The 27,296-nt window shown below is 38.0% G+C and overlaps 1 protein-coding gene across 3 annotated transcripts in view; it reads left to right on the plus strand.

Annotated features, from left to right (window-relative positions):
* rnf207.L (ring finger protein 207 L homeolog) overlaps positions 1-27,296 on the plus strand; it is a 65,377-nt gene that overhangs the window by 713 nt on the left and 37,368 nt on the right. Inside the window, exons 2-7 of one of the 3 annotated variants that reach the window (XM_041569416.1) lie at positions 4,014-4,198; positions 12,210-12,400; positions 18,528-18,660; positions 20,647-20,791; positions 22,570-22,651; positions 26,052-26,127. In XM_041569416.1, coding sequence (XP_041425350.1) covers positions 12,210-12,400; positions 18,528-18,660; positions 20,647-20,791; positions 22,570-22,651; positions 26,052-26,127 — 627 coding nt within the window. In that variant the 5' untranslated portion in view covers positions 4,014-4,198. Of the gene's footprint in view, positions 1-4,013; positions 4,199-5,098; positions 5,244-12,209; positions 12,401-18,527; positions 18,661-20,646; positions 20,792-22,569; positions 22,652-26,051; positions 26,128-27,296 lie in introns of those variants that run through there. The other 2 variants (XM_041569415.1, XM_041569414.1) reach the window with 2 other exon arrangements.

Consider the following 27,296-nt stretch of genomic DNA (forward strand, 5'->3'; position numbering starts at 1 on the left):
CTTTTACTTCATGGCCCACCCCTTTTACTTCATGGCCCATCCCCTTTACTTCATGGCCCATCCCTTTTGCATCACGGGCCACCCTTTTTGTTCCCGCCCCCACCACCAGCTGGTAAAAAATTTATGAAAAGATGGCAACCCTAGGCCCAGAGGCAGGCACTAGCCCTCAGCAATTATAAACGTCAGTGTCGTAACTACAGAGGAAGCAGACCTGCGGCTGCAGGGGGGCCCAAGAGCTATAGGGGCCCCATGAGGCCCTAAATAATGAGCAATTTCAACATATGAAGACAATACAGAACTTGCGGAGCATTTCGGCAGCTGAATTCATAAAATCTTCATTTATTAAATATAATTAAAAGCATATATATCATAGCAGTGACATATACCCCATGTCACTGCTATGATATATATGCTTTTAATTATATTTAATAAATGAAGATTTTATGAATTCAGCTGCCGAAATGCTCCGCAAGTTCTTTATTGTCTTCACATGATATTGGCCTGGACCGGGGGCATGTTGTGTGTAAGCATACATGTTCGCTGAATCTCTCGTGCAGGTGAGAGAGGGGGAGTGCTCCCATTTGTCTTCATACGTGCAATTTCAACATATAATGGTAAAAAAGGCCCAGTAACATCTGGTTACGCCACTGATAAACACCTACTTTTTTTTTTTTTTTACAGCCCTGACACCCATTAAAATACTGCCAACCAACTCAACTAACTCAAAGCAAACCTGCAAGTTGTGAGATGTCCGCTACTGGACTATCAGAGAAATGTTATTAACAGTCTCCTCTAATTCCAAGAAATATTCACCATGAATTGGTATTCACCAAAGAAATAAGGAGACAGACACGCTTTCTAAGTGGCAAAATGTGGAGGTCACTTTATTAACAAATTACATTTAAATTATCCAATCCACTTTTAAAAACCGAATAAAGAAAAAAAGATAACCTTCAGTTAAAGAGATGTGCCGTCATAATATTTTCAGTGCCTTCTCCCCCACATTACAGCCAAGCTGGCACAAGGGGACGCAACATCAGCAAAGAATGTAGCTTCTGGCTTCTTTTTCTTATTTATGTAGCAACATTGCCTTTCTGGCAGTGCGTTACAGAGATTATACCTCATTCACATCAATCCCTGGCGCACAAGAGTTTACAACCTAAGGTTCTTATCACATTCACAAATAAGGGTCAATACTGTTATTTATATGGCACTGACACATATACACAGTACTTTATAGAGATTTTACAACACTCACAGCAGTTTGTGCCGCACGTGAGCTTACAATCTTTCACATTCATACACAGTAGGGTTAGTTGTCATTTGTGGGTTATAAATAAAAATGAATGGAATCAATATGGATGATGGAGTGAATGGTGTACATTAATTACTGAATTGATTTCTAGTAAAGAGAAGATGCACAGAATTCTAGGGTGTTATAAACTAAACGTAGAAGTATTAGACACAAGGTGTAATTGAGTGAAAAGAATTAAAGTGGGATCAAGAACATAGTGCACAGGTCTTTTCATTCTTGGCATTTTGGATTGACTCTCTGTATGGTAAAGCTTAGCTCCTTAAAACTGGATGTTCGCTAGCCTCACCTCCATGCTGTAAGCTTAAAAGGCACAACTGTCTGTCCTCTGTAAAGGGGCACACCTTATTCCCCAGCACTACCTATGGAGATCCTGCCTCACCTGGGTCACCAGACAGACTTAACAAAACAGGGGATGTTCCCCTTCCAACACGTTTTACTTTTCAGTTGGTTTCAGAGTTTACTAGAAATTAGTTCTTTTTCCAATGACTTTCTATTTTCTGAAAAAAACTCTGACTAAATCAGCACAGTTTTTGGGGCTTATTTATCAATACACTTTTCCGAAAATTTTGTTGGCGGGAAAAATCCGATTTGCACGTTTTTTTCAGATTTTTCATTCGATCGTCACGATTTTTTCAGATTTTTCACCGAAAACTCAGAATTTGGCCGGAAAACTCTGAAAACTTCGGGGTATTGCCAAAAATCCAGCGCACATAAAAAAAAATCATAGGGACTTCTCCCATTGACTTATATGCAACATCGACAGGTCTGAGATGCCGGATTTTCAGATTCTGACTTTTCCCACCCTCGGGGTTTAATAAATTACGAAAAAATCTTGATTTTTTTTAAAAGTCAGATTTTATTAAAAAAATAAATAAATAAAAAATTTTTTTTGTGATTTTTGCATTTGGAGTTTAGTAAATAACCCCCCTAGAGTTAATGACTCTGAGTAGGGCCAAACCCTGGTGTTAGCAGTTTAGAAATGCAAATATCTTAGAAACTGATAAAATGTAAATGTAAAATGCAAAAAATCTGAGAAAAGTTTACTCTACTGTGCTTATTCCTCTAATTAATATATAGACAAGTTCAGAACATACATCTGTTTCACATAAAAAGATAAATCTGTAGTAAGCAGGGCCTTAATAAGGTTATTATGCGTAGGAGCCCATAATCAACAGAAAAGCCCTAATCCTGTGTATTAACATTTGCTAAAAAGGCATACAATCCATGTTATGTATTAGATACATTAGAGATATCAGAGGCAGTGTGGACAGACAACAAGACACACTATACACAGTAAAAGTCAGTAGTTACTGGCACATCAGGACCATTATATTCAATGAGAGGCAGTGGCACACCAAACAACGAGAGTCACGCCAATCAGGGAAAGGCAGTAGGTACTGATAGCCCAACACATGGGGCTCATTTATCAACACTGGGCAAATTTGCCAATGGGCAGTTACCTATAGCAACCAATCAGTGATTAGCTTTTTGAAGCCAGCTGCAGGCAGAACAATGAATGCAGCAATTTCATTGGTTGCCATGGGTTACTGCCCATGGGCAAATTTGCCCAGTGTTGATAAATGACCCCCATCATGTTCAGTGAGAGACAGTTGGTATTGGCACCACAAATTGACTACAGTGAAAGGCAGTGTGAACCGATACCCTAGGCACACTATATACAGTATAGTGAGAGGCAGCTGTTACTGGTGCGTAAAGTATATACAGAGGCAGTGGGTACTGGCACCTCGTACAGTCATATGGAAAAGTTTGGGAACCCCTCTTAATTCTTTGTAGTTTTGTTTATCATTGGCTGAGCTTTCAAAGTAACAACTTCCATTTAATATATAGCATGCCTTATGGAAACAGTAGTATTTCAGCAGTGACATAAAGTTTATTGAATTAACAGAAAACATGCAATATGCATCATAACAAAATTAAACAGGTGCATACATTTGGGCATCCCAACAGAGAATAACATCAAAACTTAGTTGAGCCTCCTTTTGCAAATGTAACAGCCTCTAGACGCCTCCTATAGCCTTTTATGTGTGTCTGGATTCTGGATGGGGGTATTTTTGACCAACCGTCCATACAAAATCTCTCTAGTTCAGTTAAATTTGATGGCTGCTGAGCATGGACAGCCTGCTTCAAATCATTCCATAGATTTTCCATGATATTCAAGTCGGGGGACTGTGACGGTAATTCCAGAATATTGTACTTCTACCTCTGCATAAATGTCTTTATAGATTTCAAAGTGTGTGTAGGGCAGGAGGGCCCATACTTTACTAATGAGAGGGCTACTTTTAGTGATGCTGTCCCATTATGATCTACATCCATAATAGCATTCTGTTCCATAGAAAATATTACTTGAATATTATATTGATTTATGAGAGAATTTACATTTATATTTAACAAAAAACTATTTCTTATGTAACCTTAATAGAATAAATATCTGAATGAAAAGCATGAAACAGGAGGGTGATTTAGATAAGCTGTTGACAGTGTCTTGAGATCTACTGATCACCAACTAAAGGTCTACTGGTAGATCCCGTTCTACCTTATGGGCAACCCTGGTTTAGGGTCATTGTCTTGTTGGAATATCCAACCCCTGTGTAACGTCGACTTTGTGACTGAATTTGTTGATATTGGGTTGAATTCATCCGACCCTTGACTTTAACAAGTGCCCCATTCCCTGAACTAGCCACATAGTCCCAAAGCATGATGGAAGCTTGAGTTGCTAAAAGCTGCCTAAAGCTACCGAAGTTTGCAAGCCGCGAAAAGAGCCGGAAGGTACCAATTGGAGCAGAAAGCCATGAAAAGAGCAAAAAGCCATCAATTGGACCCAAAAGCTGCTGAAGAAGAGGAGAATGAAGAAGACCTTTAAAGGTAAGTAACACTGAACACCAATGGTATTTTATCATTTATTTTTTTTAAACCCTGGCCACCGATGGTCTTTATTAACTTTTTTGGGGGGAAATTGGCCACCAATGTTTTTTTTTTTTTTTTTTAAAAAAACTTTTATGGGAGAACCTGGCCGCCAATTTTTTTTAACTTATATAGGGTGGCCCTGACCACAAACGATTTCTTGGGGTGGGCAGGGACCAAGCGGCCCACACAATTTTGTTGTACGGGACCCCTTGAATTCTGATGGCTTATATACTTTACATTGGTGATAAAACAACAACTTCCACTAAAATAAAGATACCCTTCAAATGAGTCATCATTCCAGTAACTCAATTCAGTAAGACTCTGAACTGAAAATACCCTTTACTGGCACTGACAGTGAATGGGAGGAGGCAATAGGGGCTAAGGACACTTCTTCACTGGCTGAATATACCTTCTGTGCTGTCACCCTCACACCAGTGTTTCTGCTATAGAACACCTATACATAACATATACAGTACCCCTGGTTCATTTGATGTAAATGTGTTGCATGTATATATATATATATATATATATATATATATATATATATATATATATATATATATATATATATATATATATATATATATATATATATACATAAACAGCCTCTACAGTGCATTATGGTAGTGTTTGGCTAACAAAAGATAATCCTTTGTTTCCTTATACTGCAACAACTAGAGTGGCATAAATCAGATACCCCTCATGCAAAAGATTCTGTATAACCATGATCATAGTTTTTTTTTTAATTGGTATAACCTTTTTATTAGAGAAAGCAGAACTTTACACAATAGGCTGCCTAATGGGCAGTGTAAGATATATTCTTGTCACTCTATATCCCTGGCTGCATGTCACTGGCATTATTCTGGCCCCAGCAAAGGGCTTTGCATTTCTGTCATTCCATTGTCTCAAACAAGTGAGTGCTGGGACCACTCTAACAAAGTGTAATTGGAAATACCCAGCAGAAGTACAGAGAGGAACCCTCTAAACTCACAAATAACTTAAAGTAAGTTCACTTTCTGCTTTGGCATTTCAAATAACCCAGTTTGAGTTTTTTTATATCATTGATAGGTACAGCACAGAAATCTTTGTTTCAGTTTGGGAAGCAGAGCTTTTGTTGGTAATCTAAGACCACTGTTACATAGGTGGGTCATAATCCAAACAGTCGGCAGGCATCTGTAGCAGTTAAGAATACAGAATAATGAGCTGCTGCTTTTATCTCTGTTTCTGTTGCTAATTTTACATTATAAAAAGCTAGATCAATATTGTGTCCTTGAGACCTCCATAATAACCTTGTGTCGCAGAGGGTAAACGATCAGCTAATTTCATGTTAGTCTGCTGGTTCTGTTTTTAAATGTTATTAAAGGAAATTGCTCATTGTAAAATTAATTATTGTGATAATGTGGTTATATTTATAAATAGTTAATTTGTTCAGCTAATCCTTCTCTATGGCAGTCGTAACAATCTAAGTAACATTGCAACTGCTCTGAATTTTGTAGTAATATTCAGTGTTTTGTTGACAAATTGTTGACAAATTGAATTGCTTACCACAGATAAAAATAACTAATTTTTAGAAATTATTCTATTTTTTTCTGTAACAATAAAACAGTACAGGTATGGGACCTGTTATCCAGAATGTGTTGGACCGTTGGTTTTCTGAATAAGGGATCTTTCCTTAATTTGTATCTCCATAACTTTAGACTAAAAATCATGTAAACATTAAGGGGCAAATTCATCAAGGGTCGAATATCGAGGGTTAATTAACCCTCGATATTCGACTAGGAATGAAAATCCTTCGACTTCGAAATCATGTAAACATTAAGGGGCAAATTCATCAAGGGTCGAATAGCGAGGGTTAATTAACCCTCGATATTCCACTGGGAATGAAAATACCTCGAATATCGAAGTCAAAGGATTATGCGCAAATACTTCGATCGTACGATCGAAGGAAGTACAATTCGAAGGATTTTAATCCAACGATTGAAGGATTATCCTTCGACCAAAGAAATTTAGCCAAGCCTATGGGGACCTTCCCCATAGGCTAACATTGGGTTCGGTAGCTTTTAGGTGGCGAACTATGGGGTCGAAATTTTTTCTTAAAGAGACAGTACTTCGACTATCGAATGGTCGAATAGTCAAACGATTTTTAGTTCGAATCCTTCGATTCGAAGTCGTAGTTGAAGGTCGAAGTAGCCCATTCGATGGTCGAAGTAGCCAAAAAAACACTTCGAAATTCGAAGTTTTTTTACTTCGAATCCTTCACTTGAAGTTAATGAATTGGCCCCTAAATAAACCCAATAGGCTGGTTTTGCCTCCAATAAGGATTAATTACATCTTAGTTTGGATCAAGTACAAGGTATGGTTTTATTATTACAGAGAAAAAGAAAATAATTTTGAAAAATGTGAATTATTTGGATAAAATGGAGTCTATGGGAGACAGCCTTCCATTATCCAGAAACCCGTTATCAAGAAAGCTCCAAATCAGGTTTCAGGATTACGGATCCCATGGTTGTGCTTGTTCTTTGAGGGTAACTAAGCTGTATGAATCCACATTGATGGCAGAACAGTCCTATAGGGTTTATTCAATGTTGAAATTATGATTTTAGCAGACTCAAGATATGGAGATCCAAAGTATGGAAAGACCTCTAATAAATAACACCCCAGGTGCCAAGCATTCCAGAAAATATATCCTTTCCCGTTACCTGTACCTCTCCTTTGATCTATGTCATGCTGTGTGTTGCCTGGCAAGATTCAAACAAACTAATTAGGAAACAGTTAACTTACATGTTGTGAAAATATGTAGAAAAAAGTAGAATGCATAAAAAATAACAGTATTAAAACAGTGATGTTAGCAACCATGCTGATGCTTGACTGGTTTTATCTGAAGAAAGATGAAAAGGAAATGTAGATGATATCAAGCACAGGAATAGTGGTAATGACCATTTGGCTACATTATTACTGGCTACAGTGATCTGCTCCTGTAATGACAAGACATAATAATGTTAGTTTTTAAGTTAAAACATTTTAATTAAACACTGTATTATTAAAAAATAAAGTATTCCAGATTTGCAGAAAAAAATAGATTTTATCCAACACATTTTTAAAGGACATATAAAGGACATGTAAACCATTACATAAACTAATGCAACATTGCTGATTGCTTTCTCTTATTTTTTCTAGTTTTTAAGATACTAGGGGGGTTATTTATCAAGGTCCGAATTTATCCCAATATCGGCTTCTACAAACTCCGATCTAACCCGCTTAGGTTTTTAACGCTTATTTATTATTAAATTTTCCCAAAAATTTGCTTTTGTGGGAAAAGCTCAGATATTCACGATTTTTTCGTGAATTTTCCCCAAAACCTCTGAATTTTTTGGAGTTTTCACCCGAAAGCTCTGAAAATATTGTGAAATTTGCCCGAAACCCCCAACACAACCAAAAATCAATGGGACTGTTCCCATTGACGTTTATGCAACCTTGACAGGTTTGAGATGCCGTTCGGGCTTTTTAGCCCTCAGGGTTTAATAAATTCTGAAAAATTTGTGATTTTTTTAAAAGTCCGATTTTATAAAAAAAATCCAGAATTTTCGGATTTCGGGGAATTTCAGATTTTCGGAGTTTAGCAAATAACCCCCTAGGTGTTTTTAAAATAACATAATTAATTTGAGGGAACAATACAATATGCTGCTTATTTCAACAAACTGGCAGGATAAAAAAAGATTTAGAGAGAATAGTAATGTCTTGGGGAGAATAGTAATGGCTCTCTTTAGAAAATAAAGTTATTGAGTGAAGAAGAGTCATCTGCCAATATTCTGGTCAATTCTGAGCAGCATCACAAGATGTTGTATTTATCACTGAAGCCAATTGGCCGGAATGAATGGCAGGTAATGCTATTGTTTCAAATTCATTATATTATCAGTGTAATTAGTAATGTCTGCTAATAACTTCAACCTCCTTTAAAAGGCTGGTACATCTTAAAGCAACAGTAACACCAAAAAATAAAAGTATTTCAAAGTAACTAAAATATAAGGTACTGTTACTATGCATTGGTAAAAACTGTGTGTTTGCATTAGAAAGACAACTATAATTATCTACTGTAGCCATGGGGGCAGCCATTCAAGCTAAAAAAAGGAGAAAAGACACAAGATGCTTAGCAGATAACAGATAAACTCTGTAATAGAATACAATGGGAATCTACAGAGTGCATCTGTTATCTGCTGCGTAAGCTTTGCTGTGTATGTCTACACAACAGCTTGTTTATATAAACTTTAGTAGTCTTTCTGAAGCATACAGAATATCTGTACCAGTGCAGGGAAAAAGTACATTACATTTTAATTACTTTAAAATGCTTTCATTTTTGGTGTTACTACATGCAGTAACTAATCATTGACTTGAGGAAGGGCCACATGGGTCATAACTGTTGCTTTTGAATCTGCACTGCATGCTAAGGATCAATTGCAAACTCACTGAACAGTTATGTTCCATGTGGCCCACCTTAAAGTCGCTGACTCAAACTTAGAGAGCTGAAAAGCAGGAAGTAGTGTTCTGTTCTGTTCTGTTAGACTTCCAGTCATTCCAACCCTTATACATTACATTTTTGCCTTACTAACTATATTAGTAACATATTTTACTTTGCACAGCCTATCTATTTATACAGTTTTTATTTTTATACTGAACTATTACTTTAAAGAGTTTCTGCTGCAAGAGTCAATTTAATAATGCTCACGTTTATGAGCTAGGATTCTCTTTTTTAAAACTTTTATATAAATGCACAGATCAATATATGAAGAAAAATAATGCCGCGTTGACACACCATGTTAAGCAGTGAAGCCTACTGTTTATGTAATGAAATCGTATGGGAAAGGAATCTTTATTATATGGAATGTATGTTTACCAATGAAATTTTATAACCAAAGGTTTAATTTACTGCAGGTGTAATGTACCCTTTGCATAAATATGGTGTAGGATACAACAGGAATGTACAACAGTTTTCTGCATAACAAGTTATGATCACCGGAGCTTTCTGAGTTTTCTCTTATTGACGGATGTACTTGATCTGTGAAGATGCCCATTTTTCATCAGCACGTTGGCTGAACATCCTTCTGCACTTGCCCATATTTTCCAACTATATTGAAGTATATGAATGTTTTACGGCAAGAAAGGATAATTTATGCCAATCATGCCATGTATAGTAGGTGTAGCACATAACCTAATGTGTTTGTAAATTATGTACTCTGAGGGGCTTATTTATCATGCTGTGTAAAACAATGGAGAAAAACATCAGTGGGGATGTTGCCAATAGCAACAGTCACCTACAAGTTAGAATACAAAGGCAAAAATCTGATTAGTTGCTATGGGCAACATCAGGGCCTCCCACATATAAATAGGCAACATTGGCCACCCCCCCCCCTCTACAAGTTTAAAAAAAAACTGGTGGTCAGGTCCCCCCCCATAAGGGTAGGGCCACACGGCGCGATTTCGCCGCGATTCTGCGCTGGGCGAGTTGCGAGTCGCTGCGGTTTTTAAGCCGAAATAGCTTTGTTAACTTTGGCGCTGGCGTCAATGCAAATCGCGGCGAAATCGCTGCGCTAATTCACACGCGGCGATTCGTTTTCTATTGTCGCCCGGAAACGCCCAGCGAGGCAACTTCGGGCGACAATAGAAAACGAATCGCCGCGTGTGAATTAGCGCAGCGATTTCGCCGCGATTTGCATTGACGCCAGCGCCAAAGTTAACAAAGCTATTTCGGCTTAAAAACCGCAGCGACTCGCAACTCGCAACTCGCCCAGCGCAGAATCGCGGCAAAATCTCGCCGTGTGGCCCTAGCCTAAAAGTAAAAAAAAACCCCATTGTTGTCCATTGTCCCCTCTATAAAAGTTAAAAATAACATTGGTGGCCAGGGATAAAAAAAGGAATATCTTATTGCACTCCAGCAAGAGCGACTGCTGATCAGATCATCTTATCCCCACACTGTCACATGTTTCAGATACAGCAGGAGGCGAAGAATGTAAATAAAAGGCTACATTATGCCTGCTAGTAAATGTCACCTACACTTTTATGTGGTTGATGGTACTTATAATAAAGATATTTTTATTTTACATTCTCCATTACAGTTTATAATTACAATTTATAACATTATTTGCATCAATGGCCAAAAAATGTTTTTAGTGTTTTTATAGTTTTAACTGTGTTAGCCATTGAAAATGTCAAACTCATGAGAAAGGTTAACACCCTAGAACAGGGGTCCCCAACCCTTTTCACCTGTGAGCAACATTCAGATGTAAAAAGAGTTGGGGAGCAACACAAGCATGAAAAATGTTCCTGTCTGGTGTAAAATAAGGGCTGTGATTGACTAGTGGTAGCCCCTATGTGGACTGGCAGCCTACAGGAGGCTCTGTTTGGCAGTACATCTGGTTTTTATGCAACCAAAACTTGCCTCCAAGCCTGGAATTCAAAAATAATTACCTGCTTTGAGGCAACTGGGAGCAACATCCAAGTAGTTGGGGAGCAACATGTTGCTCACAAGATAATGGTTGAGGATCACTGCCCTAGAATGTGGCCTGAACAGAGACAGGAGTTTTATGTCCAGATATGACTTAAACTAGAAAAAAAACACAGCTAAGGACAATCTACAACTTAAAAGACACTTTCCTTAGGTTAACTTCAGCTCACAACAAGGTGCTGACTGTACTAGTGTTTGTTTCCTTGACTAAAGCTAAAGTGCTCACCCATGGGGGCTTATCAGTATCTGGGCTAAAATATTGTCTTATCTTTATCTTTTATTTATTAAAATCTGGTATTGACTTGTGAAGTGGATAAGTTCTGGTTCCATATGTTATCCCACTCAGTGGAACCCTTACCTGTATCTTTACTTTTTTCTTGTCCAATTCCTAATTTGCACTGTTGTGTTAACCTTACCCTATTCTGTCTTGGTCTACTTCAAGCTATGTGACCTGACTGAATCCAGACCCCTGGACTATTTACAACCCAACCTAATTACTTTTATCTCTACAAGTTATCTCTGCCTATCTGCAACTTTCTAATTTATTGCCCATAAACCCTTTTTCAATAATCTAACAGTATATATAATGTACCTTTCCAGCCTTTCATTTGTGTTTTGCCTGATGAAGGGGCCTGTGTGCTCCAAAAGCTTGCAATTGTTACTTATTTAGTTAGCCAATAAAAGTTATCACCACACTTTACATTTCCTGCATTTAGTGTTTTTGTAATGGAAATGGATGGAAATGGTAAACTATATTTATGCTATATAAACATCTCATGAGACTTATAATACTGCATCAGATAAATATTTTGTGTATTGTGTCCTCCCACTCCTGCCTCACCATGGTGTTATCCACCTGCTTATGTTCCTCTCTAGATGACTAAAAACATGGAGGAGCTACACCATATCTAACAGCCTTGCACTTTGTGCAATACTCCAGGCTGCCAATGCTATGCCTGGAGTATTCCATTATTATGCCGTCAGCTATGACTATGACAGATTATGCCCTAACTTGTATTAGGCCACCTGCTCACCCACTAGACCATGTCTACTTTGATTTCAGCATTATTGAAAGGAAATATTAAGAAAGGCTCCAGCCAGTCAGTCAGCCTAAGAAAAATGAAAGGTTACACAAGCCTGAAAACTGCCAGCTAAGCCAAACATCTTCACAGAAGCAAGAGAGAAATAGTGCTATGTTGGCAGTTAGATTTCCATTTGGCATAGAGGAAAGTATATATAAATCTATGTGTATGTGTGTGTGTGTGCTCTAGAAGTAATCTCTACATGTGACTGTACATGTTATATGTTATGTTGTGATGCTATGTATATTACCTCCTCCAGTCCCATGAGTACCAGATAGAAAACAGTTAATAATAAATAAGCACAGTGGCTAAATCCATTCTTTCTGATGGCATTATTTATTTTTACACTATTACCTTCTCAACATTGTTTCACTGTTCCTGCCTACAGATGTCTGGAGGGATTTTCTCTCCCCTTGAAAATCTACACGACTTGGATAAAGCCAACTGCCACCCACTAGCTTGTTTCTTGTGCCATGAGCAATATGAACACCCATGCCTTCTTGATTGCTACCATAACTTCTGTGCCAGCTGTCTGCGGGGTCGTGCAATAGATAACCGCCTCACCTGCCCTCTGTGTGGGTAAGAGACTATAAAAACAATTATTTTTTATAGATGATTTCACCAGTGATGTGTACAAGGATTCTGAAAGCATATTGAACTTCTCGGGACTCCATTTTTATTATAAAATAAAGTGAGGCTGTCATTGAACGATAATTATACAAACTTTTTGTAACACCTTACACGTCTTGAAATATACTGTACATTGTGTGTTCAAATATACAGGTATGGTACCTCTTATCTAGAATTCTCAGCTGGGGTTTTCCAGATAATGGATCTTTCCATAATTTGGATCTTTATACATTATAGTATTCTAGTAAATCATGTAAACATTTAATAAACCCAACAGCTTGGTTTTGCTTCCAATAAGAATTAATTATATTTAAGTTTGGATCAAGTACAAAGTACTATTTTATTATTACCGATAAAAAGGTTTTGGATAAAATGAAGTCTATGTGAGATGGCCTTTCAGTAATTTGGAGCTTTCTGGATAATGGATTTCTGGATAACGGATCTCATACCGGTATCTATGAATATGCTGGCAAACACCAGTTAATTTTGACAAATAAGTATACATTATGCCATACAATGTACCCCGTGAGAGACAAGTATATAAAAAGTTGCAGAGAACGGATTTCCAAATAAATGGCTCCAACACTCTGGATAAAACTTCAGAATCCATCAGGAACTCCACAATAATGTAAATGTTGCAGGTCTATAGCTCCAAGCGTAAACTAGATATCAGATCAGAAAAATGTGTTATCACCAGAAATTCTGAGACTGATATGTATTATTCTTTAATCCTATTGGCTGGATAAAATCCTCTAAAGTGCTAGTTCTGCCATAGAGCAAAAACATAAGTACTGTGACTGCAGTCTCTGTTGTCAATCATATTATGATTTTGGAAGAGCAGTAAGCAAAATAAACTAAGGTACTAAAGCAATTCGGGGTGAGTATAGGGCCATTTTTATGAAGGGGGATGATCAATATATAGTATATATATATATACACTCGTTTATAGAGTACCACGTACAAACACAAAAACAGATTAAAAAAAAGCAGTTTGTTTTCCAACAAAACTGTTTTTACGGTAAGTATAAAATGCTTAGGAAAATTTCATGTAAGTTTTATTTTCATTTGTAGTGGATACAGAGAGAGGCTCCAATCAGAAATGCTATTTCTTTTAGCAGATAAAATAGAGCTCATATAAAGGTGAAGATATAAACAATGTATGTTCTGCCATATAACACTGTATTAAGAGTGAAATATAATAGGGCTAATGAGAGTGCCTGTAGCTTGGGTAGCTGTGGGAGCAGTTCTACTTTTAGCTCGGACAGAATGCAGGGAAGGAATGAGAGCCCAGCCACTAGCCAGGAGAGTGATAAGGGGGATAAGCAGCAAACATTGTACTGATACACAGTATCATATGCAGGTCACATTAGTAGATACTGATAGTCTCAAAATAACATTTTGCCCTCCTTGCTGAAACTACTCGCTAAACCTGCTAATGTGCTTTTATAACTGCACTTTGTGACTATGTCACTGCACGTAGCTAACACACCAAGCCAAACCTTCATTTGTCTAGTTTTTAGAAAATGGGTATTTTTATTTAAAGGTATTATGAGTCCTTTTTACGTGTGTCCCATCCTGGGTGTATTGTTTGTATAATGGAGGTATCTGGATATAAAGTAACGGGTATTTGGATCAGGAACACAAAAAAAAAATATTTAAAGCAGCATTCATACATCTGGCACAGAAAGCACATTCACTCTGTCTATCTTTAGTTAACCGCTCGTGATACATTATATTAAAATAACTAACAGGATTCTTTCCAGCCCTGAAAAACACAAGGCAGTGGAGAAGACTAGTATGTACACACACATATTTAATGCCCTTGGGGCCACGTTTGTGCCATATGTAATTGGACACTATGTTCTCATAGACAGTCTAACTCAAGGAAGTTTCAGCAAGCTGCTTGCTGCTGTGTCCACATACGTAAATGCCATTAATAATCCATAACTTTATATAATATATAAACGGTAACTTGTACATTTCTTATAAATTCAGATTATGCCTAAAGTTTATATATTTTTTTGTGACCCTTTACCCTCTTGACTGGGATTGTTAATACAGGTATAGGATCTGTTAACTGGAACCTATTATCCAGAAAGCTCAGAATTACAGAAAAATATATACAAAAAATAAATTAAAAAATGTTCAAATGATTTGCTTTTTCTCTGTAGTAATGAAATGGTAGCCTGTACCAGTAACAAAAATTTTTTTAAAAAATTAGTTTGTACAAAAACAAAACACCAAGACACTTTTAACTTTAAATTCGCAAAGTCTTTATTAAGAAATAACTTACCGATTCTCTGCTTGCGCTCCTCTTCAGAAATGGCGACAGGGCGACAATCCATCGTGCATCGCTCGATTTCTACTCCCTGGAAGAGGAAACGATTTTTTAAAAAAAATATTTTTATGTTACTGGTCTTTTAAGGTAGATAGATCCAAATTACGCAAAGATCCTACATGAGCACCATATGTTTTTCACTTTGCAAAATTTGAAATTCTTCCTTGCACCCATTGTGCATCTTTGTACTCATAAAAAGGAGTGCAGTGAGCTGTGCCTCATATAGGAAGGTGGAAGGTGTACATTAAAAGGTCTAGGCTCAACTCTACAGTGCATGGGTTTCTAATATTTCAGGTATTTTAGTGAGTGAGTGTAATAATAAGTGTGCAATGTATGCAGTGGTTTTTATCACAGGGGAAATGCAAAATAAGCTGATGCTGAACTACATTTCCCAGCTTCCCCAAGAACCTGTTCATGAATGCAACAATAGATGGAGAGCCACAGGCAGTGCAGCCTTGCTATTATGCACATTAAAACCACTGTTAAACAAAAGATGCTTTCAATTATTATTTTACTTTTATTTCCAGATGTGGTCCCAAATGTTTCTTTGGGACCACATTTGGGCTGCAACTCAGCAAGGTTTTTTATCTTTTCTTCTCTATGACTTTTCTATTATTCAAATAGGGAGATTTAATTAATATGCCGCTTATTTTTTATTAAACAGTTCTTTTAGAGCAGGGTTCCCCAATCTTTTTCATTCGTGAGCCACATTCAAATGTAAAAAGAGTTGCAGAGCAACACAAGCATGAAAAAAGTCCCTGGGGATGCCAAAAAAGGGGTGTAATTGACTATTGGTAGCCCCTATGTGGACTGGCAGCCTACTGGCAGTACAGCTGATTTTTATACAACCAAAACTTGCCTCCAAGCCTGGAATTCAAAAATAACCACCTGCTTTAAGGCCACTGAGAGCAACAGCCAAGTGAGCAACATGTTGCTCGTAAGCTACTGGATGGGGATCACTGCGTTAGATCAATTAAAAAAATCAGATAACCATCCAAGTGCCTTATAGCTTATATCCCATGTCTGATTGTGTGAGAGTATGTGGTCATATTTATTTCTATGTTTTCTGTATTAGGGTTTTGTGCTCCAATATCTTTCTACATTAGAGAAGTACAGTGTAATTAGTTTACCAGCTTCTTTAGCACTGGTACCTAGCAATGATTCAGCTTTATTCCCAATGCCTTATCAAAGGTTTTTGAGGTTTTTTTCTATCTCGAACAAACTCACAACTAGAATGTTTGTTTATTTATGAAAAAAACAGGATGTAAACAACTCGAATCAATGCAATCGAGGGGACAAACTCAAATACTCGAACTGATTGAGTTATTGGCGAAAAAAAAACTTGAATAGCTCAAATTTATTACGTTTTCGATCGCTAATCACCAAAAAAATTATGAAGGCTAAAAACATCTTCAAATGGTTCAAGGGACCTCTGCCATTGACTTCTACATGACCTTGACAGATTTTAGCTGGAGTATTTTCAGATTTGTGCTTTTTTGCAGTTTAGGGGCATAAAAAAGTCATGATAAATCGTGAAAAATTCAAGGTTTTTATTATCCAGAAAAAAAAGTTAAAACTCAAATTTTTCAGGGAAAACACAACTCGACCTTTAATAAATAATTCCGTTAATACTGAACTGAGTTATGTATTATTCACAGGTACACTGTGCTCATATATTGGTGTGGGAATCCAGGCCAACTTAGACTAATTAGAGATGGACTGTTAGGAAGGCCAACATTTTATCTAATATGGGCAGCAGGCCCTTAGCTTCTGTTCATCATGAATATACATGACCTGCTGGCAAATGAGTCTTATCATCCATCTGCTGGAATAGACATGTTGCTGGCAATAAGTTGGCTAGAAAGCCATGTTTCCTGATGGTATAGTAATGATTGCACTGCAGCTAATAATTATCTCCTGTAGATGTGACAACTGGGGCTCATTTATCAACACTGGGCAAATTTGCCCATGGGCAGTTACCTATAGCAACCAATCAGTGATTCGCTTTTTAAAGCCAGTTGCAAGTAGAACAATGAATACAGCAATCTGATTGGTTGCCACAGATTACTGCCCATGGGCAAATGTGCCCAGTGTTGATAAATGACCCCCACTTATGTTCTGCAATTAGATTTGATGTTGTAATAGCACTCAGACTGTATTCCATATAGGCCCTACAGTATATACCTGGGATCCTCAGATTTCTGACATAATCATATTACTGAAATCTTTTCCACATTTTGGGGGCTGTGTAATATAAGTCACTAAGGTCACCCAGGAGCAGTCAGCAGGTAGCAACCAATCAGCAGGTAGCATTTACTGGTCACCTGTTTAAAAGCAAACACCTGGGTAAAGTTAGTGCCATTTATTATATATGGGAGATTGTGCATTGGATAACTCTCCCACTGCATGGAAAGGTCTGATCGCTCTTTGTCCTATGATTCTGTATATATTTATTATGTGATTTGTCTCCCCCATGTATACTTTTATATATATTGTACTTTTATGCACTGTACAGTGCTGCAGCTCCTTAACAGCGCTTTACAAATAAAGTTATACATACATACATAGAGCGCCATCAGGATCTGCAGTTGAGCCTATTAGGGGGAGGGAGAGTGGACACACAGGGGGTTATTTATTAAAGTCTGAATGCCAATTTTTTTTTTACTGTATAATCCAATTTTTTTGTGAAAAAGAAAAACCTCCCTTTTTGGGATTTATTATCCCCCCGAGGATGGAAAAGGTCAGAATCTGAAAAGCCAGCATCTCAGACCTGCCAAGGTTGTAAATAAACTATAACAAACAAGGGAAAGTTGTGCTCTCCACTAATTTTTAAAACCATTAAGGGGGGGTGCAATGAGGCTGTGACCACAAAATACATATAGACAAATACAAGAGTCCTCTGCACTCAAACCATTATAAATATATTTAAGACATTGAGACATTTTGTGCTGTTGAGAGCAGAGGACCTCTTGTATTTGAGGTTGTATATAAGTCAGAGGGAGAAGTCCTGAAGATCCTGATCTGCGCTGGGTTTCGTGCAATAATCTGAAGATATTGTGGTTTTTGGGCAGAAAATTTATATGGATTTTGATACATAACCCCCCCCCCTACATGCCTCCCCTCACTCATCACTTTCAGAAAGAGCACTGCCTGACGCAGGCAGAGCTCCATTCAAGGACCTGTCTGTAGGTCTCTGCACTCTGAAATAGAGCTCAGAGATCTGCGGCCATTCAACAAGAGCAGGACACAGAGCAAAAAAAATTTCAGATTGGATTCTACTTTTGAAATGACCCCTTCTGTCTTTGATTTGGCTCTCAACTCATCCCATGCTGTGCTGTTTTAAGTGCTTTAGATCAGGCATGGGATCAGACTCAGATTGGCTATTTGTATATTCTGTCAAGGAGAAAGAATAGGTGCTACAGATAACCAAAGTAGAAAACTCACCAAATGAAATCAGTGGTCCAGGCGCACCAGCCCCAGACCCTCAGCTCTGGGAGCGGTAAACCAATATATGCAGAGAAACAGAAATGGGACATCAGGCACTCAATTTACAGGGCCAAAAATAGCAATATTTATAGATACAGTTAAAAAATCTCCATAAGCCTTCTATACTGGAAGTGATAAAATGCAAGGAAGGGTGTTTTGACTGCTGTGTCTCGCTAGACAGCATTATGGAAGTCGAAATGCCAGTCTGGTACATTCTGAAACTGATGTTATAGTGCTTGCTCTCTCTTATAGGCACCAGTCAATAGTAAAAGGAAATAATGGGCTTCCTCCAGTTGACCGACTCCTTCAGTTCTTAGTGGACAGTTCTGCCGACTTTGATGAAGTGGTTCAGTGTGCCAACTGCGATCTTGAGTGCAAGAAACAGGTAAAGAAGCATTCAGTTCCTAAAGCCAGGGGCAAACGTACGGTCTGCTCTGGTTAAGACTTGCATATAACAGCAGTTTTTAGTTACATACTTACATAGTTACATAGTTAAATCTGGTTGAAAAAAGACAAAGTCCATCAAGTTTAACCCCTCCAAATGAAAACCCAGCATCCATATACACACTCCTACTTACTTTCACATAAATTAAATATACCCATACCTATACTAACTATAGAGTTTAGTATCACAATAGCCTTTGATATTATGTCTGTCCAAGAAATCATCCAAGCCATTCTTAAAGGCATTAACTGAATCAGCATCACAACATCACCCGGCAGTGCATTCAACAACCTCACTGTCCTGACTGTGAAGAACCCCCTACGTTGCTTCAAATGAAAGATTTTTCTTCTAGTCTAAAGGGGTGGCCTCTGGTACGGTGATCCACTTTATGGGTAAAAAGGTCCCCTGCTATTTGTCTATAATGTCCTCTAATGTACTTGTAAAGTGTAATCATGTCCCCTCGCAAGCGCCTTTTTTCCAGAGAAAACAACCACAACCTTGACAGTCTACCCTCATAATTTAAGTCTTCCATCCCCCTAACCAATTTAGTTGCACTTAGTCTCTGCACTCTCTCCAGCTCATTTATATCCCTCTTAAGGACTGGAGTCCAAAACTGCACTGCATACTCCAGATGAGGCCTCACCAGGGACTTATAAAGAGGCATAATTATGTTTTCATCCCTTGAGTTAATGCCCTTTTTTATGCAAGACAGAAATGTATTTGCTTTAGTAGCCACAGAATGACACTGCCCAGAATTAGACAATTTGTTATCTACAAAAACCCCAAGATCCTTCTCATTTAAGGAAACTCCCAACACACTGCCATTTAGTGTATAACTTGCTTTTATATTATTTTTGCCAAAGTGCATTTATCAACATTGAACCTTATTTTCCAGTTTGCTGCCCAGTTTACCAAATTAGTCAAATCACTCCGCAAAGTGGCAGCATCCTGCATGGAACCTATAGTTCTGCACAATTTAGTATCAGCTGCACAAATAGAAACAGTACTTTCAATGCCCACCTCCAGGTCATTAATAAACAAGTTGAAAAGCAAGGGACCTAGTACAGAGCCCTGCGGTACTCCACTAACAACACTGGTCCAATTAGAAAATGTTCCATTTACCACCACTCTTTGTAGTCTATCTTTTAGCCAGTTCTCTTTCCAGGTACAAATACTATGTTTCAGGCCAACATTCCTTTTAGATTTTATATGGTGAATCAGTGGGTACCACTTCTGCTTTGCTGAGCTGGGGCCCTGAGTTTAGTTCTGGCCTGAGAACTGCAAGGAGTTTGTTTGTTCTCCCCCTGTCTGTGTGGGTTATTCCAGATACTCTAAGGGGCAAATTTACTAACCTCTGAAAATTCGCCAGCGACAGCTTCACTCACATCGCAACACTTCGCCAGGTCGTTGATTCGCCAGGACAACGCTAATTCACTAAAATGTGATTCTGATTTGTTCTGCAGAACACTGGTTCTGATTCAAAGAGTTTGCACAGAATCCTTGCCATACTCATACTGATATGAGGACTTTGAAATGTAACCCCAATACAAGATATATATGACATTTATAACAAGATATATAGACAATAACTTTCCCTGGCTAAATATATTTAGCCAAAACAATACTTGTTTGCCCAATTTTACACATATTTTTAGACAGAAGTAAACACTCTTGTTTCACAATATTGTGTTCTGTTTCATCTGAAGACAATGCTGAGAATATATTTGAAACTGAACAAAATATATTTACTATTGTTCTTATTTTAGTAAACTAAAATTCAGATTTAGCTAATCTACATTCATTGTTACATGTAAATGTTTGTTTGTTATCCTCAGTGCTCTTTTTATATATGGAAGCTCATCTGCCAGTAAGCTTGATGTTGCCTATTGAATTATAGACCACCTGAATCCCATATTTCTCTTGTAGGATGGAGAGATCATGTACTATTGTAACACCTGCAATCAGCCTCTCTGTGCTAAGTGCAGAGATGAAACTCATAAAGCGAAGATGTTCTCTCGCCATGAGATTGTATCCATGGCTAAGCGTGCCAAGGATATATATAAAAAGTGCTGTAAGTATGGCTTTTATCTGCCCCTGTAGTCACTTGTCCCACATACCCTGCAATAACACAAGAGGGGTTATTTATAAACACTAGTACAAATGCATCAATTATACTACACTATTAACAAACCCTTTGATCTGTACATGCTGTATGCTTGCCCTAGTTCCAGGGTGTTTAGCACACAACTGCTTTGTACTCAAAGAGCAAGTCAACTCCAAAGTAAAAATGTGCCCAATAAAAGAAAACATAATTCTAAGCAACTTTCCTATATACATTTATGAAACATTATCAGTGCTTTTAAAGTTTTTTTGTAAAAACAATTAGGGTCTGGACACACGGGCAGATTCGGGGAGATTAGTCGCCAGGCGACAAATCTCCTCTTCATTCGCGGCGACTAATCTCCCCAATCTGCCTTCTCCTGCCTTCTGCCCGCTAAAAAGTAAATCGCCTGGGGGCAGGAACACGGAGTGCTTCGTTTTCCAAAATCACCCGAAGTTTCCTCGTGAGGCAATTACGGGCGACTTTGGAAAACGAATCGCTCCGTGTGCCTGCCCCCAGGCGATTTTCATTTTAGCCGGCGAAAGGTAGGGGAAGGCAGATTGGGGAGATTAGTCAACGCGAATGAAGAGGAGATTTGTCGCCTGGCGACTAATCTCCCTGAATCTGCCCGTGTGGCCAGACCCTTACTATGGAAAGCTGCATTTGCTTAACTCCTGGTTGTTACTTTTAAAACAACGTTGCAAAAGTCTTAGTTTTCAAGCAAAGACAGGTCTGTTAATCAGCTGCCTTGTCTTATATTGTATCAACAGTCTCATCAGGGCAGATAATAAAAAGGGACAAACACTGCTTTCAGTAGCATTATAAATAACTTGAAAACCATAGTGTAATTAAGTATATTGCAAAGTTTCTTAGAATTATGTTTTCTTTTATTAGGCGAAAATAATTTTTTGGGGGTTGACATTCCTTTTAATGATGTGATTAGCATCCCTATTGATGCAAGCAAAGTGCAAATGCAATCTACGAGGCCCATTTATCAAAGTACAAATTCATCTCACTATTTTCTGAAAACAACTCCCACCAAATCCTCACAGGTTTTTTCTCAACATTTATCAATACACTTTCCCAAACATTTTCTTTGCGGGAAAAAATCCCCAAAAAATCGTGAAGAGAACGAATCGTATACATTTTTCGGGAATTCCACCTGATTTTTTTTCGGATTTTTGCCTGAAAACGACAAAATCTTCGGATTATTGCATGAAACCCAGCGCAGATCAATATATCTTTGGGACTTCTCCCATTGACTTACAGTATATGCAACCTTGGCAGGTCTGAGAGGCCGGATTTTCGGATTCTGACTAGCGATGAGTGGATTCATTCGGCAGGTGCAAATTTGTGGCGATTTTAGGGTGTTTCGCCACTGGCGAATAAATTTGCGGTTTTTCCAAAAAAAATAGCTGGTGAAAATTTGAACCAACGCCGGCAACGATTAACAGACGCTCATTGACTTTAACGGGCGCCAGCATCAACTTTGAATTTTCCCATAAAAATTTCAGATTTTATAGGTTAAAAAAAATCGAATTTTTTGCGTTTTTGGCATTTTGAACTTTAATAAATAACCTTCTTAAAGTTAATTTAAAAGTGAACAACTCCTTTAATGTGCCTAAAGATATGTAAATGTTATCACTGTGCCAGTCCAAATTATTAGGACAGATATTTACTATTAGCAGTAGTTTTTTGTGGTTTTGCAATCTATTAATATGATGTATTTATTATGGACTCACTTGCAGCTCTGCATGAGGAACCTTACATCATGTTCTCCACTGAGAAGAAATCTATGCTTTGTATCAACTGCTTCCGTGACATGCAAGTGTGAGTATTTATCATAAGGGGAAATGTTCATCAAGCCAATTGGAATATGTCTATCTTAGATAGATGACATGAACTTTCTAAGGGGACTGTATTCCAGTGTTTCCAAAATTTGTGACATCTCGGTGCAGTGTACCCTCTTCTGTAAATCTGGGCTGCTCAAAAGCACAAAAGACAAATGTACTGTAAAGAAAGCTTTTCTTTTTAGACCCTCTGCTGTACACCTTCCATATTTAGTTTAAAACAATCCCCTTTTCGATAGATTAATTAACCGGTGGCAACAAAATAATCGTTTCAATTCCCCAGTTCTGCAGATCCAAAAATCTGAATGATTTAAGGGGTGGTTCACCTTTCAGCCAACTTGTAGTATGTAATAGAACAGCAAATTGTAAGCAACTTTCCAATTAGCCTTTATTGTTAATAGTTTTTTAATTATTTGCCTTCTCCTTATGCCTATCTCCAGCTTTCAAATGGGGGCTCACCGACCCCCTCTAAAAAAAACAATTGCTCTGTAAGGCTACACATTTATTGTTATTGATACTTTTTTGTTATACATCTTTCTATTGAGGCCTCTCCTAATCATATTCCAGTCTCTTATTCAAATCAGTGCATGGTTGCTAAGGTAATTTGGACCCTAGCAAACAAATTGCTGAAATTGCAAACTGGAGAGATGCTGAATAATAATCAAAAACTAAAAAACATAAAATAAAAATGAAAACCAACTGCAAATTGTCTCAGAATATCACTCTCTACAACATACTAAAAGTTAATTTAAAGGTGAACAACCCCTTAAAAAAGTTGCATTTTGTCTTAGATATCTATTGCCTGTATGTTAGACATAAATTTTAATGCAAACATTCCCTTTAAAAGCTTAACAGGAGAGGTTCACCACCCAGTCTAAAGCAGTCTATTAGAAGTAGGGTATGACTCAATTTTCTCTCCTTCTCTAAACCAAATAGACAAGCTACAGGAAACACAAAAGGTTCTATGTTCCTCTGGTCCTGATGGAGCCTCTAGAGAGATGCATATGTAGGACAATCTGTTCTACATTGTTATAGTGTAAATATTAAACTATAATTGGCATCACTGGGGTGGAAATAGAAATGTCAAACTATAAAAAGCAAGAAATGTATGCATACAGTAAGAATCTTTAAGGATGATGTTCTTTTATTCTGCTGAATCTCTGCATAAGCATAATGTACAGTGTTATATATACACATTTTAAAATAGGTAAGATGAATTCCTGCAAGCCTCAAGGGTTTTAAAGGCCTGATACTGACACTAAAAACTACTCTTCAAAATATTAATGTATGTTATACTGTTGGGCAAAAGTACAAGGTCATAAGAGCTCATGTTGAAATTCCAGACAAGGGCCAAAGGTTAAGTTAATTTCAAAGCCAATTCCTCAAGGGTCCCAATTGAAACCTGTGTCTGTTTCTAATGCTGAAAATATGCCCAGCACCACATTATTTAACGTAACCTTTAAGTTAATGGAGAACTAAAGCTTATCTAAAGAAGTAGCCAAAAATGTTGTACATTATATTTTGGGCTTCTGTATCACCACTAAGCAACTGGTGATACAGCCTTTTAGCAGTAAAGATCTGTCTCTCCAAAGATGCCCCAGTAGCTCCCCATCTTCTTTTCTGCTGATTCACTGCACATGCTCTGTGCTGCTGTCACCTTCTGAGCTTAGGGACCCACTCACAATATACAGTACACATAGGGGCCGATTCATCAAGGGTCGAATATCGAGGGTTAATTAACCCTCGATATTCGACTAGGAACTAAAATCCTTCGACTTCGAATATCGAAGTCGAAGGATTTAGCGCAAATGCTACGATCGTAGGATTATTCCTTCGATCGAACGATAAAATCCTTCGAATCGAACGATTCGAAGGATTTAAATCCAACGATCGAAGGAATATCCTTCGATCAAAAAAACTTAGGCAAGCCTATGGGGACCTTCCCCATAGGCTAACATTGACTTCGGTAGCTTTTAGCTGCCGAAGTAGGGGGTCGAAGTTTTTTTTAAAGAGGCAGTACTTCGACTATCGAATGGTCGAATAGTCGAACAATTTTTAGTTTGAATCCTTCGATTCGAAGTCGTAGTCGAAGGTCGAAGTAGCCCATTCGATGGTCGAAGTAGCCCAAAAAACACTTTTTTTAGTTTTTTTACTTCGAATCCTTCACTCAAGCTTGATGAATCGGCCCCTTAGAATATAAATGTCACAGTATAAGGCTGATTAGTAATTAATACAGATAATCACTACATGGCAGCACAGAAACCAGTGCAATTAGCATCAGAATTTAATAATCAGCCCTGTAGCATCATCTTATATTACAAACCAACTTCATTTTCTGCTTGATAATTTGAGACTACCCCTAAGTTTAGCTTCTCAACAGCTGCTCAGAGCCCACTGAGCATGTGATGGTGACCCCCTGTGACAAATTTGAAGTGCTGGACCATTGCTGCTATTGAAAAGCTGAAACTTTAGGCTGGTGCAACAAGTTCAGTATATAAAATATGGCCTTTTTAGCTTTATTAATTTTTAGGCTTTAGGTCTCTTTTAACTTTAAGTATGTTAAAGAATGTTCAATTCTAAGCAACTTTTTCATTTGTCTTAATCATTTTATTGTTTTATAATTATTATTATTATTACGTATTTTTCTTCTGACTCTTTTCAGCTTTCAAATGGGGGTCACTGACCCTTATTTAAAAAACAAATGCTCTGTAAGGCTACACATTTAGGGAGCTAGCACACGGGCAGATTCGGGGAGATTTAGTCGCCTGGTACAGGTTCAGGCATCAGAGTTCCCAGTGCCATTTTCTTCTCTTCGGAAATCTTCAGAATGAGACTGTCGTGGCGGCGCATGCTCAGTTGGAGCAATTTTCTGTTTCGGGACAACTGCGCATGCGCCGAAACTCTCAAAAATTGCAGAAGCGCCGGTCTCATTCCGAAGATTACCGAAGTGGCTGAAGATGGCACCTGTGAACTACGATTTCTGAATCTGCACCGAGGGGTAAGTAAAACATTAGGGGCATTTGCCTGGGTAACACTTAGGCTGGGGGAGGAGGGAGTGGGGTCTATGTAGGGTAGGGGGTAGGGATTTTTTAATGTTAGGGTTGAATTCTCCTTTAATTATACCTATAGAAGTTCACTCTGGTTTGACTTTCACATTAATCCTTCAACGTTGTCCCAGTTATAACCCATTTCACTTAATATATTGTATTGTTATCCTGCAGTATTAGCAAATACATTATGGGATCTATTGTTGTTTTATCTGTACTAATAAGGTGTTAACTGAACTAGAATATCAGATCAATTCCCTTTACTATATACCTATTAGTCTTCTGGGAAGTCATGCTACCATTACTATAATTTTTTTTTTTTTTATATACTAGGGAAAGCCGTGCTCACTGCATTGATATTGAAACTGCATACATGCAGGGCTGTGAGAAGCTGGACCAAGCAGTCATGGTAGGTTAAATGTGCACAAAAGATGGAAAATCAGCATTTGGGCGCTGTTTCATAGGCATACACGTATTAGTACCTTTGTAATCAAAGCTGCAGTTGCATATATTGTAGTATGATTGGACCCTCCACATTAATGGCTAAATAGTACTGAACCAATTTTGGGGCTAATGGGCAAAATAAGCCTACACAAGAGTGAGCTGTGGCCTTTCTCATTTCTGACATTTGCAGTTTGTGTGGACAAACTTATTTATCATCACAGGACAAATCTGCACCTGAGCAGTAACCCACAGAAACCAATAAGTGATTCATTTTTGTTTAGGCAGCTGCAAGTAGAAAAATGAAAGCAAAAGTCTGATTGGCTTAAAGGGGATGTAAAGGCAAAAAAATAAAATCCTATTTTTACTTTCTTTAATGAAAAATAAATCTACCTCCAATATACTTTAATTAAAAAATGTCTACCATTTTTATAATAAACCTGACTGTATGCAGTGGAATTTCCCCTTCATTTACTTGTTCTCAATGCTGCGGATATATGGTTGCCACCCGGCCGGTAAAATACCTGCCAGGGCCTGGGCCGGTATTACAAATTTACAGTCAATGTAGCTGTCGGTAATTTGTAATACCTATAACAAAACACTTGGCCCTCTGGCAGAAACTTACCTCTCCTTCGTCTTCTGCCCCTCTCATGATGGGCCCGCCCCCTTTCACATCACGATGCGTGCGGCTCCGTCCCTTTTTACATCACAGCCCACCCATTCACGCCGTTACAGCCCCCATCGCTGGCCGGTAAATTTTTTTAAAAAAGGTGGCAACCCTATGCAGATAGGAAACTTCAAATGGTCCCTAACTGCTCTGCAGTTAGGGATCATACTTTTGAAAGGCAGAGGGGAGTCCCCCCACATTACTTCCCAGAACTCAAGCAGCTTTGTTTGTTTCCCTATAGAGCAGCCGGCGACCATGTCGAGATTTGTATCCACATACTCCATGCAGTCTGCATATTCTGATTAATAATCAGTCTTGCTGTGTTCGATGCGAAGGATTTAATTGTTCGATCAAACGATTTTTCCTTCGATTGAACAAATTGCGCTAAATCCTTCGACTTCGATTTTCGAAGTTGAAGGATGTAACTTCGAGGGTCGAATATTGAGGGTAATTAACCCTCGATATTCGAC

The sequence above is a fragment of the Xenopus laevis genome, chromosome 7L (assembly GCF_017654675.1).
Source record: "Xenopus laevis strain J_2021 chromosome 7L, Xenopus_laevis_v10.1, whole genome shotgun sequence".
NCBI lineage: Eukaryota > Metazoa > Chordata > Amphibia > Anura > Pipidae > Xenopus > Xenopus laevis.